The sequence below is a fragment of the Camponotus vicinus genome, unplaced genomic scaffold, assembly GCF_025532165.1.
Source record: "Camponotus vicinus isolate PSW18456_S1 unplaced genomic scaffold, iyCamVici1.0 SCAF_9, whole genome shotgun sequence".
NCBI lineage: Eukaryota > Metazoa > Arthropoda > Insecta > Hymenoptera > Formicidae > Camponotus > Camponotus vicinus.
Genome location: NW_028141981.1, coordinates 1,454,282 through 1,467,023, shown reverse-complemented (window position 1 = coordinate 1,467,023; position 12,742 = coordinate 1,454,282). Strand labels below are relative to the sequence as shown.

Sequence of the window (12,742 nt, the reverse complement as noted above, 5' to 3'; positions counted from 1 at the left end):
GTATATCTCGATCAAAATATATGTGTAAAAGGTTGATAGTCGTGCGACTTGTTGAAACTGATAAATCTCCATCAATATTGGAACCTCCCACAAATGGAGCAGCATCACGATTGAAATTTTATCGACAAACGACAAACGTCACAAAATTTGCTTGCTTCAATTTAATTGCAGTTTGATAATCGTGATTGAGAAAAATCTCTGCAGACTATAATTACGTGATAAAATATATCACTTTGATGCATTAAAAATATATTGAGAGAATCAAGTAGACTACAGTCGCTACCGCATATTACACTTGGTGGCTATTGGAACCATATCGTTAATGAATATCATTTGTACAATGAATAATTTATGGAGATTTAATCTTTCGCGACCGTGATGGATAATGTAATCCGCGGATAAATTCCCCGCTTTATTGTATAATATATTTTATTGCATTTTGTGTGCCCGGTGTACGAATAAAGCTGTACGTCAGGCAGAACATAATTATGTCCCACAGACAATAATCAAATCTTCAATCGTAATATATCGTTTTAATGCGAATACACGCTCCTCTTATTTTACCATGCGGGTAATTTTCGTTTACTGACAAAATTGTGGAAATTCAAAAACGTCATTTGATTGACGAATATTCAAAGTTTATTTGCTATTTATTCTATTTATCAGAGAGGATTCATTCTCTATAACTTAATATATAATATAATTATCCATAATTAATCTATCAATTATATAATTAATTCGTCAATCAATCTATAATTCGTCGGGATATGTATCTTCTCTTTTTCGAAGATGATGAAATTTATTAAAGATAAAAGATCTTTGAGAGGGCAATGAAAAATAAGAAATTAGCATTCTTCATGTATATCCAAACATGTAATGAACAATTGGAAATAATGTATCTCGCATTTACATCGGATTATGTAGTCAACGCATCGAACCTCGGGATCCATCGTTGCGCGCGTTTAAATCACACGTTACGATGCTCGCGGGCCATTATTTCACGAACGGAAATAGTGCCGGGCCCGTGCGCGCGAGGAGGGTCAATAACCATAGTTGCCGCGCTTTCGCGAGAGAAGATGCAGAATTGCCGCCGCGAGCGCTCGCTCGCTCGGTTGCATCAAATCGGGGGTTGTTATTTATAGGAACAGCTGTGGGCAGTCCCCCGCGCGCGCCGAGAGTCTTCTCGTAACACATTTGCAGAAAACTTCCCCCTCGTGTCGTCGGCAAACGCCTCGCGAAAGCGCGATGATCGTCGCGATTACGCGCGCGCGAATATATTTTAAGATCGCCACCTCTCCGTTCCTTTTTAAGGGAAAGATACAATCGATCCGAACGTCGCTCGATCATTCTAATGAGACGTTTACTCGAAATCGAGCGTCGAAACGACGCTGCGAATTAAGCGTGGCGTATGATTCGACTCATCTCTCGCATCTGCCTCCTCTTTGCGCCTCTTTCCCACAAACAGGTCTGATAAGAGCCGAATCAAATGATCGGGATCATCGCGCGCTCTAATCGGAGGAGTTTGATTTCTCGGTACGAGAAAGATCGGGTGACGTTCGTGTAACGCGATACGCACTTGACACTGAACTTGGTATTACGTTACTCTCTTTCTCTTTCTCTCTCTCTCTCTCTCTCTCTCTCTCTTTCTCTCTTTCGTAAATCCTCTTGTCGTAGCAGCTGCTCACAATTTTGGACTGGATACCCATCCACGCGCTAAAAGCACACTTGAAACTTGACATTTCTCTCGAATCTTCAATTTTTATGTTTTCAGTTAACATGGGCGCTTTTTTGTCATTGACAAACCGAGCGTGAAAACCATGACGACTATGACTTGCTTGTTTTATCGAAGGATATCCCACTTAGAGTAGCGGCGGACGGGCGATCGATGCCCGTCGAGATGAGAGAACAGTGACTGGAGAGTCTATAGACCTCATGAAATATTGAAAGGAATTCGTCATTGCAAATTGCCGGGTCTCTCCACCGCTTCCCGCCATTCATATATACTTGGCGAGAGCGCGACTGCTATTGACAGAATTCTTCAAAAATTCATCGCATCCCTCATTCGCGCGGACGGAGATCCTCCGATCCTCCTCTGCCTCCCCTCCTCGCATCGACGATCCGTTATCGTCGGAAGCGCGTGTAAACCGCGCTTTATCTCGTCGCAAGGCAGACACACTCGAGGGCACGACGCCGCTTCTTTTTATCTATTCGTCCGACGAGCTTATCGAATTTTTCTCTCTCTCCCTCTCTCCCTCTCTCGCTTCGTTTCTTCGTAGTTTTACTCTCGGAGAACGCCTCGTTAAACGCCGATAAATCAGCATCACGCGCGAAAAGCAAACGATAATAAACGCGTGTTGTAGCGGTTTCCGGATCACGGACAGACGCGGACGTTTAATTAATTGTCGGTGCGGTCGTTGGTCGTTATGCAAGCGTCGCTGATTGAGATAAAAGAACGATCATTGGAATACAACGTAATAATGCGATTCAAAGTAATGAAATAGTAACAAGAAGTCACTCTAGATCGCATTTTTTTTCAGTATGTAATTATCAACCGTGCGTCCGTTCGAGATTCTATATAATGACGCTTAAATCTGTTATTACAATTACATAAGGATAGTTAAAGTTGAATAATTCGCGCGTTTTATGATGAAGTAATAGCGGCGGATTAGAGGTATACAATCGTCAATTGAGAAAAATGAGCGCGAAAAAACGTGTAGATGTTTCCCAACAATTTTCCGTAATATTTAAATAACATACGAGTCGTTTTTCCATTCCTTTTTAAACCGTTTATGAATCATTTTGTAATCAACGTTTGTAAATGAGGTCGTTGCTCGTGTTTCTCGCAAATGAATATTTATCTTCGACGGACGCGCATCTTTCCGGTTTGTTAATTCCAGCGCTGATTGAAGCGGTCAACAGGCCTCTTCGCTAATTTTGGTGTAGTACTACTAACTACCTGCAGCGACATTAATAATTCATCGAGAAGATAATATCCGCTCTTTGCGCCTCCATCGATGCACCAGCATTAACGCGCGGTGCAAAACATTTTTACGGTCTCCTGAAGCAGCGCGTTTCTGATAGACCGCATCAGATAGGGGCACGCGTATCCACCGGCTCATGAAATTCGGCAGATCTTATCTACGCGAGCCTTTTCCTCTCCTGCGTCGCCGAGATTCCGTCCCGACTCTCGTATTATATATTTATCGCGATTTGTCATCAAAATTTTATCGAGCGTGAGTCAGGTGCGTATGCATTCCTGGGATCCTTCGACGCGCATCGCGGAACGAATTGATTTTTTTTTCTTTCTTTGCACATCTTTAGGCCTTCCAAATTGTTGCTTTGGTTCCTCCCTATCTCCATCGCGTCACAATTCAGTTACTTGATGAAGTAACTTGAGACGTGCACGTGAGTCATATTAAAAGAGAGAGAGAGAGAGAGAGAGAGAGAGACTCCCCGTATGTATATTAATTAAAGTCCTTCGCAGTTTTTAAAAATAATTTCTGATTGCATGCGCAACGCTCGTTGACGTTATCTTTTGCATATTTTGATGAAATATAGCTAATCAAAGGCTCAGTCCTTTCTTAAGACATCCAGATGCCACGCTGATTAATGCAGTGGCTTGTCCTTGCGCGATCTTTGTAAAACGCACTTTTCGAGAGTTAAAAATAACGATACGTTAAAGAAGATGCGACGATAATAATATCCGCGCACGGGCGTTCGAATAGATTCTGATTTTACTGACGAAATAATTCTAAATGTCATATAAGAAATATAATTTATTGAAAAATTTAAATTACTATCATTCGAATTACAAATTATTAAATTATAATAGCAGATGCAAGAAACTTTAATTTTATTATCGGGAGTAAATGTGAAAGAGAAGGATGAGAAATGCGACGAGGCTTAAAAATAGGAGACTGACAAGTGACACTTCGTAAGAAGCACGGAGCGAATAAATATTACTCTCTTATCTTCATCGCTTTGTCCTTTACCTTCGCGTATGACTGATGGACTCGAATCACGCTCCGCAAATTTATCAGGGACGACGAAGGAGAACGGCACGATGGGGAAGGGAAAAGGGGGGGACCGTGACGAGGAACACGTGAGACAAACAGGCGATAAAAGAATGAGACAATTGCGAGGAAGTGAACCGGGCGCGCAGAATGGAAAAGTGGGGAGGGTGGGTACTTTATTTAATTTTCGCGACTCACGAAACGCATCCTGCGTCGCACGTGTCCCGGAGCGCGATTCGAAGAGCCGGTCACATGCGTCTTCGCATCGCAGATCGTTGCCTCTTCGGCGAATCGCCCTTCGCGGAATCGATTTCCGCTCGCGCGCGCGTTTGCTCGCTACAAAACTCGTCTGATTATTACCGAGTATTCGCGAAATAATGACGGTGGCCGGGGACGACCGTTGCGCTAATAATCGTGATTGTTGGATCGACATCGAAATTGCGACCGCTGCGTAAAGCCGCGTTCGTAACAAATCGATGAACGCGAACGTTCAAAAATAAATGTCAAAATAAGCGTGGAATTAATTATTAAAAAATTCTGTATTTATTTAAAGAATTTTTTAAAAAACTTGTACATTAAAAAAAGTTATAACTTATTTTAATCGATCTCCGATATTGCCATGATATCGATTTTATATAAATATTGAATATTGTACCTGTCGAAGGTATTTATAAATATATTGAATAGTCAACGATAATTTAATTTCGAACCAATTGGGGCAAGACGAATAGTTATTGGAAATGCATGCCTAATATCGTTCGCGTCGTAATCGTTGACGTAACATTATTGCGGCATATATTTTCTTTTTTTTTTTTAATAACATTTCGATTGCGCGATACCAGGCGGGATAACGCGCCTGGTAATATTGTCGGCATGTTAAAATCGCCGATATATAATGACGCCTTTTATTAATCAGTTATTAAACGCAATGCGCCGCGAATCCGACAGATCGACCTTTCTGTTCGCCCCTCGATCGATCGACGGTGCATCGCGTTACGTGTAACCTTTCGACTGGTACGCGCGCTTTGTATAATCCCTCTCGAAACGTATAATATATTCGACATCGCAAGTCAGGCATGAGCCGAATACACGGTGAATCCGCGGCTTTTGTTTGAAGCGTTTACTGCGTAAATTATTCGTTTCTGTTTACAGAGTAAGAGTATGAATTTACGATGATGCTAATTTTATCCTACTAATTCTATCGAACGATATCTATATTTAGACGATTAATCGTATCATAGACTTTGTCAAATGAATGAAAAGATTTCAGTTTAATCCTTGGCTATTTCAATATTTCAATTTTTTTGTTACGTTATCACATCATATTATTTATTAGAATTAATATTAAATTTATTAAAATTATAATTTAATTTATAATTTCACGATATATGAAATTAATAATTACGCAAGATTGATTCTCAATGTAAATAGCAGCTGAGCGGAATTCTTAAGAGAACATCAATTATCAATTGCCTAAATGTCAAGATACATTACGTCTTTTCGAAATGAGGAATCACGATAGATCTGCGAAACGACGTAGTTACAACCGTGTGCTCGCTGTTTCATTGTCCCGGAAAAATATGTAAAAGAGTAGCGCGATAAAAAAAGCGCCCGATTGTCGCACACACGTATATGTATACGCATATGCGCGCGCGCAAAGAAGCGGACGGTGCAGCGGCCGAGGTGCATTTTACGTATTTCGTGTATGTCGTATATACGCGATGCTGTGCAGCGCTTCGGCGGCCTTGAGAGAGGTTCTTTGTGCGTTCACTGCGCGCGTATATACACCTACACAGCCAAAATCGGCTCGCGCCGTTACATGCATACACTGTAACAAGTTGCGTTGCGCTTATGTACAAAGGGCGCTCCGTGTGACTCACATGCTCGCATATGCTACCGTCTCCGTCTCCCTCGCTCCTTCTCCCAGTGTTGATTTTTCTTTTCTTCTCTCCCTGCGTCCTATTCCATTTATCCACTTCTCTCTCCCTCTCTCTCGTTCTCATTCCTACATCATATATATACATGTGTGTAGGTATATGTGTAGATATATGTACACCGCGTTTCTTTCTATTTTCTGCGTTTCTTCTCTCTCTCTTTGTCGGTCAACGTCTCTATCCTTGGAGCGTGCACATAAGCTCGAACCAGATATACGCGCCAAAGTGTGCACACATGAGACCGTGAAGAGTTGCATGCGGGTGTCGGCCACGTGCGCGCTGCACTTTTTGCTCGCGGGGTAACCTTCGCCTTTTATGCGTCGCGCGCGCCAGCGCTGGAACTTTACGCCCTTTTCGGCGATTTGCCACGACGAGCTTTTCGATACACGCCGTTGAACAAAGGTGATACGAAAAAAATGTTTTTCGTAAGTGGAAATGCCTCGAGTTTTTCTTTGATAACTGATGCTGTCGGCCAGAAATGTGTACTGAATCGACTCGTTTTCAAGGTTTCTCGTGTGGTATATTTTATGAAATTCAAAGAGACTCGATATCTCTCGTTTTGAAATAAAAATATAAATATTTTTATAAATATATGTTTAATTTTATTATATTTTTTACCAGGTCTTACTATATTTATGTTATCCAATTGTTTTAGAATAATCTATCTTATTGCATTATTGTTGTAATATATTGGATAAATAATTATAATTGACATTTTTATGTCTCCCTTTTCGATTATTTCTTGCGAGATGCATCTCTCTCTGCACGTTATTTTTCATAGATTTATAAGTTTTGGTGTTTGCGTATTAGTCAACTAAATCAATTTCCAAAGAGATATCACGTCTCGCGGCTGAATTACATATAACTATCGCTTATCTCTCCGTCGGAGGCCACACATCAAGTAATAATAAATAACGAGTTCGATTATTATAAATCTCTGTGCAAAGGTTCCAGGCATTCTCACGCGGGCCACGTCGAGTGACATTTGGCTGGAAAAACAAGTAGAAAGCAACGGGGCGTCGATGCCACGTATGTTTCGCAAGCAACGAAAAGCGCGGCCGGCCGCATCTTTCTCTCTCTCTCTCTCTCTGTGTCTTTCTCCTTCTATCGCGGATGCTGCGGCACTCTCGACGAGCTATCGAAGACCCCGCGACGGCGAACGGCGGAGGCCGTAATCGAGTGTAGGTGACGACAATGTGTGCGTCGTTGCACAAGTGAAAGAGCCCCGGGGCCTCTACTCGAAATGTCAAGGATGCAACCATGTGCGCGGTTACTCGCGAGAGAAGGCGAGGGAGGAGGGAGAGAAAAGAGGGATGCGTAGAGTCCGCGAGACAATGGGCGGCCGGGAGGCACCGTAGGATTGTTATTTTGTCACGCATGGGGCTCCCCGGCCGTGTATTCGCGCATCCATCCATCGCGCGAAATGAAAAGTGGCCGTGTCTAAATGTTTCTAGAGCCTAACAGTACGGTGAGCAACGCGTTGTAGATTCTGCTTTCACCGCGGATTCGTCGGATGGGCTTTCAAGGTTGCAATCACGAGAGCAGAGGAGCGTGATGATATCGCGCGATTCTGTTTCGTAACGCACGACAAGTGTCTTCTCGATGCTCCGTTATCCGTAGGGAAGGAATGACGTCATCGGTTCGCGCTGCTGTATCTGACATGCAATCTTATCCGATACCGATTATACGAGATGAGGAAATATTTATTTATAACTAACTATTTCTGTGATAAGTAAACAATATTAGAATCCTTTTATTCTCCAACTCGAGAAACCGACGCAGTCGTTGGTAAATAAAACTGCGTTAGTCGATGACGTGATAATAAAGAGAAGAATAGAATCTCGACTGGCAAATAAGTGACGACATAAGTATGCGATGGAAAGCGTGTCACTCTCGGTAGCAGAAGTCGAGACTTTATCGATGAGCACTATTCTACGAAATCATAGTTGTGAGAGATAAAATGGCACGTACATATATACATATCTAGACACGAGACAGGCAGTCTGCCGCGAAACATGATAACGCACGTTTCCCAAGCATAGATAGTGACATGTGTTTGTCGAGCTCGCAAAACAGAATCATTCCGTGAAGCTTTTCGCTAGGTCGACGGTTGTTGTACCATCGAAAAAATGCGCTCGCGAATTTAAAAGTATTTCATGCCAGGGAAATTAAACATCAATATATACATGAATGCGCTGCTTATTGTATTTTTACCCTGCATAAGAATAATTGCTCGCGCGAAATTAGAGAGCACGATTGTATATTTCTTATATTTTTATCTAGATAAAATCGTGTGCATATGTGACTCTAGAGATTCTCTCTCGTAACATGCGGCAAATGTCGAAACTGCGAGGAAAAGGTCCCGCGAATCACCCGTTAAAAATTTTAAAGCTATCATTACCCAACAATGTTGTTCTCGCCATACACGGACTGCATGCTTACCTTGCAGCGAGCACTTTGTGTATTAAAACCTTATAAGCGAAGTAACTGTCTCATACTCCAGTCACCGGAATGGAAAGTCACCATTGTGTGACGTAATTTACGTGTAATCAATCGTCGTTATATGAGCGTGGCGACACGAGTACCCGGTGTTCGTACGTTCGTTTCCCGACGCGTACAGGGAGTTGTAAAACGCGATCATTATTAATTTACATATCACGTGACTGCTCGTTAAACACACGCGTAAAGGGAATCTCGAGTCGAGATGACGAATTCCTTCGCCATAATCTCTTTGTCTATTCACATTGTAAATTAAAACGAGTCTTAAAGAAATGTTCATTTTTTTCTAGACCGAGCACGTCGACCCGGCGGTCGCGAGGCCCAGCAGCCTCTGGTGATCTTCCTACAATCCGGCAACGCCGAAGATCTATCGAATCTGCCACTGCCGGATCTGGTGCAGTCGGCCGTAGATCAGCTGCCACCGCCGTCGCCCCAGGTGACGGTATCCGTCCCCAACAGCCCGATGAGAGACGCGACCTTCCAGTTCCCCGAGTGCACAAACGGCGGCGGTGCGCCGCTGCCGAGCCCAAGGCCACGGCCGCGAAGACGCTTCGCCTCGGAGAGCTCCATCATGGAAACGGGCCCGATCGAGGTGAGCAACTGCAACAGCGGTAGCACCTGCTGCTGCCTGATCCTGAACGAAAGGCAGTCGTGGACGAGCGTGGGTGCCAATCTCAGGAACATCGCCGGCGACTTTCATGCATGCAGGACCAAGGTCAGTGTTACGCAATCGCGATTAAATCGCGGGGAAAGAATGCAGATTGCGGATCTCAATGCGGAATAACGTTTCGAATACATCGAGATCCTTGCATTCTTTCCCCGCGATTCGATAACACTTGACACTTCATATATTAATGTGCAAATTTATCAAATTTTTTACATACAATTTTTACAGCTTACGAAATTAGATTTATTTTCCACCGGTTCGTCGGTAATTTTTCGAACATGCTGACGTTGTCATCGCCGTTTTCTATTCTATTCGCCGCTGATGGTATAATATAGGAGCAGTTTACGGTGAGAGGAGTACAGGTGTAAAATGCCTCGTATAAAAATTGTACGGCACCCGTTTCCGCGCACGCACGGGAGCCATCGTGTAACTTTTCACTCCACGCGTCGCAATTTCATCTTCCCCATGAAGGGCTTTTATTCGTCATAAAGCCACCCTCGCGTCGCGGGTATTATAAAACGTAACGAATATGCGCAACGAGAGGTCCTCCGGCGGGTGTTTAGTTTAAAATTTCGCTCACCCTCGAATCTCCTATTAAATTCCTATCGTTTAATTTACAAATTTTATCACCGGTTTTATAAACGTATATATATATCTTCTATATATTTCTGCATAATACATTTTATTCATGAATTTTTCACAGAAAAATGAAACGTGACAGGCTCCAAAATCTTTACCTCAACATAATTAAAATTGACATTTCCCTTATATAAGATTTAGCTTATTTCAATGCGTTCACAGACACTTATATCGATCTCGTTTAATTGGTCTATATTTATTTCAAACATCGCGAACGCGCGCGAAAAATCGATGACAGCTGAAAACGAACTAGATAAGATTCAGATCCTTCTGATATCCCAAGATTTAATAGTGTCGTGAATGATTCAGAGCTTCAGGTTTTATTTCGAAACTTCCAGGCATTCCATCACGATAGATTCGTGGTTAGAAGGTGTGTTTATTTCTTTAAGAAAGATAGAAACTATCGTTGGGTGGGGTCCATAAACGCGAATTTAGTTATATCAGAGTATCCCGACGACGTATATGTGTGTGTGTATGTGTATGCGTGTCCCGTGGGTGCAATAAATATCGGTTTCACCACCGTCGAGACGTCTAATATTGCCCCCCGTGAGTACGTGCCCCGTGCCACCGGCACTTCATCAAAACTCCCACCTCCCTTCCCCCCTCTTGACGATCGCGGCTCGGTCATTCGATCAAATATGTATCGCCGACCGGTATGGTTCTTCTGCGGGATTTTACGACGGTTCTCCTCTCTCGTTCGCGGTCGGAAGAAAGGAAGCAGCGATTGTTGTGTGCGTGGATTGGCGAACGAGCGGATAAGAGAGATGAATCGGGAGATATTTGATACGTGTACTGGAGGCACGTAATGTCATCATCCGCGAGATTAACGTAGCGTGGTTGAAACGGTATCTACGATATTATCTTGATGGATCGATATCCTTACGCATTGGTAGCTCGAGAGACAGAGAGAGATACATGTACGGAGATATGCGGGGCTATTTCCAGACACCTTGCTAGGAAGAAACGGCAAACATTTTTCGTGCTGCGGAAAATTAATTGTATAAACACTGCTTTGCTAAAGATGCCAAGAAACATACGTAAAGATCGCAATCCTTATTTAATGAAAATTTGAATTTCAAACGCTCTTTAACACATTCTACTCGATTATGAATGCAATCTCCTGTTGCCTATTAACCGAGACAAGCATATTACGCGATGTTCATGACACCGACAATTCATCCGGCTCATCGTTTTTACAGACTGTGCGAAAGAAATTATTGAGCTCAATTATTGCGGAAAGTTTCTGATTAATGCTTTGATAGAATTACGAGATATCCATCCCATCGCCATTAAGAGACTGCGGAGAGTCGTTCAATCAAATATGTATCGATGAGCGAGACAATTTTCTCCGGCTTTACGATGACTCTTGTTTGCCGTTGCGGATTGGAAGAAAGTGAATGGCGGGAGGATGAGACATTAATAGAGAAGGAAAGACGAAGAGGAAGAAAAAGAAGTGAAGGGAGAAGGATCGTAAACGCGAGATAGAAAGGGTGTTCCTCTTTTATTCCGCCTCCGCTTTTATCCGCTTTAAAGGTCTGTCGGCGTGATACCCAATCCCGGAACGTCTAATTATTGCTGGTTAAGTGCCGGTAATTGAAGGGAGCGAACAGACCCGTGAAATTGAAGAAATCTTTCCTCCTCGCCCGTCTGTAGAGGAGATCGGATACCTATCGGTTCCTCGGTAACTCGAGCAGCGTCTTGTTGATAATACGAATCGCCGAGAATCCTCAGAATCGTCCTACTCTCTTGTTTGTGCGCGCCCGAAGAAATTGAAATGTCAGATTAATTACCGCTGGCAACATGATTCATATATCGGTGAACGCATAGCCTTGTGCGCCTTGTTTACGTCTTTTATTGCTTTATAAAAGTTGAAATTAAGCCATTTTGTCATTTAATAAAATCAATATCTCGAAATATAAATAATCAACGTCGAAACAAATCGTGTCAAATACAAAGGACCCCGCGGAATCCTTATGGAAAATGGCTTTCGATCAAATGTTTCGAAACTTTGCAAAAAGATAGTTCTCAACATGTAGATTAAAAGTGTCCATGGGCATGAAGCTCTAAAAATTCGAGATTTTCAGCTACAGCCATCCAAAGTGGTAGATTTTTGAATTTCTGCAGCATATTCCGAAGTTCGGCAACGGTAGCTTATCTTAGTTGGGTGAGCTTTCACAAAAAAGTAGTAAATACAAAAGTTTTGTAGAAACAAAAAAAGCAAAAAAAAAAGCAAAAAGAAAAACGAAAAAGTAACTCTGCCATTGACAGTTCCAAGCCTGTATTTAAAAAGAGGAGGATAAAATAACAAATACATGTATATATTTTTAATCTGTCACACACACACACACACACACACAATTAAGGCAGTCTACTTAGCACAAAAAATCATAAATCAGATGGTCTTGATGATTCTCATGCTTCCTACATGCCTATGTTTCTTAAACTTTGAGGATTTATAACTTTCACTTTCCCCAACGTAAAAAGCTTTTCATAAGGTGTTTTCGAAAGCTTTCGACCGCAACTATACAAATATGCAATCAGAAAAGTGCGAAGCTCTGGCCCAAAAGTCAACCTTATTGGTTCAAACTCCTTCAAAAATCTACCACTTTGGATGGCTGTAGCTGAAAATCTCGAATTTTTAGAGCTTCATGCCCATGGACACTTTTAATCTACATGTTGAGAACTATCTTTTTGCAAAGTCTCGAAACATTTGACCGAAAGCCATTTTCCATAAGGATTCCGCGGGGTCCTTTGTCGCAACTGCTTGTAACATTTTCGCTTTGACAATTTCCTCGCATGACAGAAACGCACGTGAGACATACGTCATTGTCGCTCCATTTCTGTCGCTGTAAATTCATAAATGACTGTCAAATGTATTATCGCGTAAGCAGCGGTCGAAGCTCGCCATCGGATCGCGGCTAAAAGCTTTTCGCGGCCTAGACTTCCGGCAATATGTCATAAGTCATAGAGATCCTCTCGTATCTGCTCCC

At 42.4% G+C, this 12,742-nt stretch overlaps 1 protein-coding gene across 5 annotated transcripts in view; it reads left to right on the top strand.

The window, feature by feature from the left end:
• LOC145977530 (uncharacterized) overlaps positions 1-12,742 on the top strand; it is a 68,167-nt gene that overhangs the window by 41,524 nt on the left and 13,901 nt on the right. For all 5 annotated transcript variants that reach the window (XR_014440538.1, XM_083109623.1, XM_083109624.1 and 2 more), the window contains one exon: positions 8,737-9,161. Coding sequence is in view for 4 of the 5 variants with exons in the window: in XM_083109623.1 (XP_082965749.1) it covers positions 8,737-9,161 (425 nt within the window). In the remaining variant the exon portion in view is untranslated. The remainder of the gene's footprint in view (positions 1-8,736; positions 9,162-12,742) is intronic.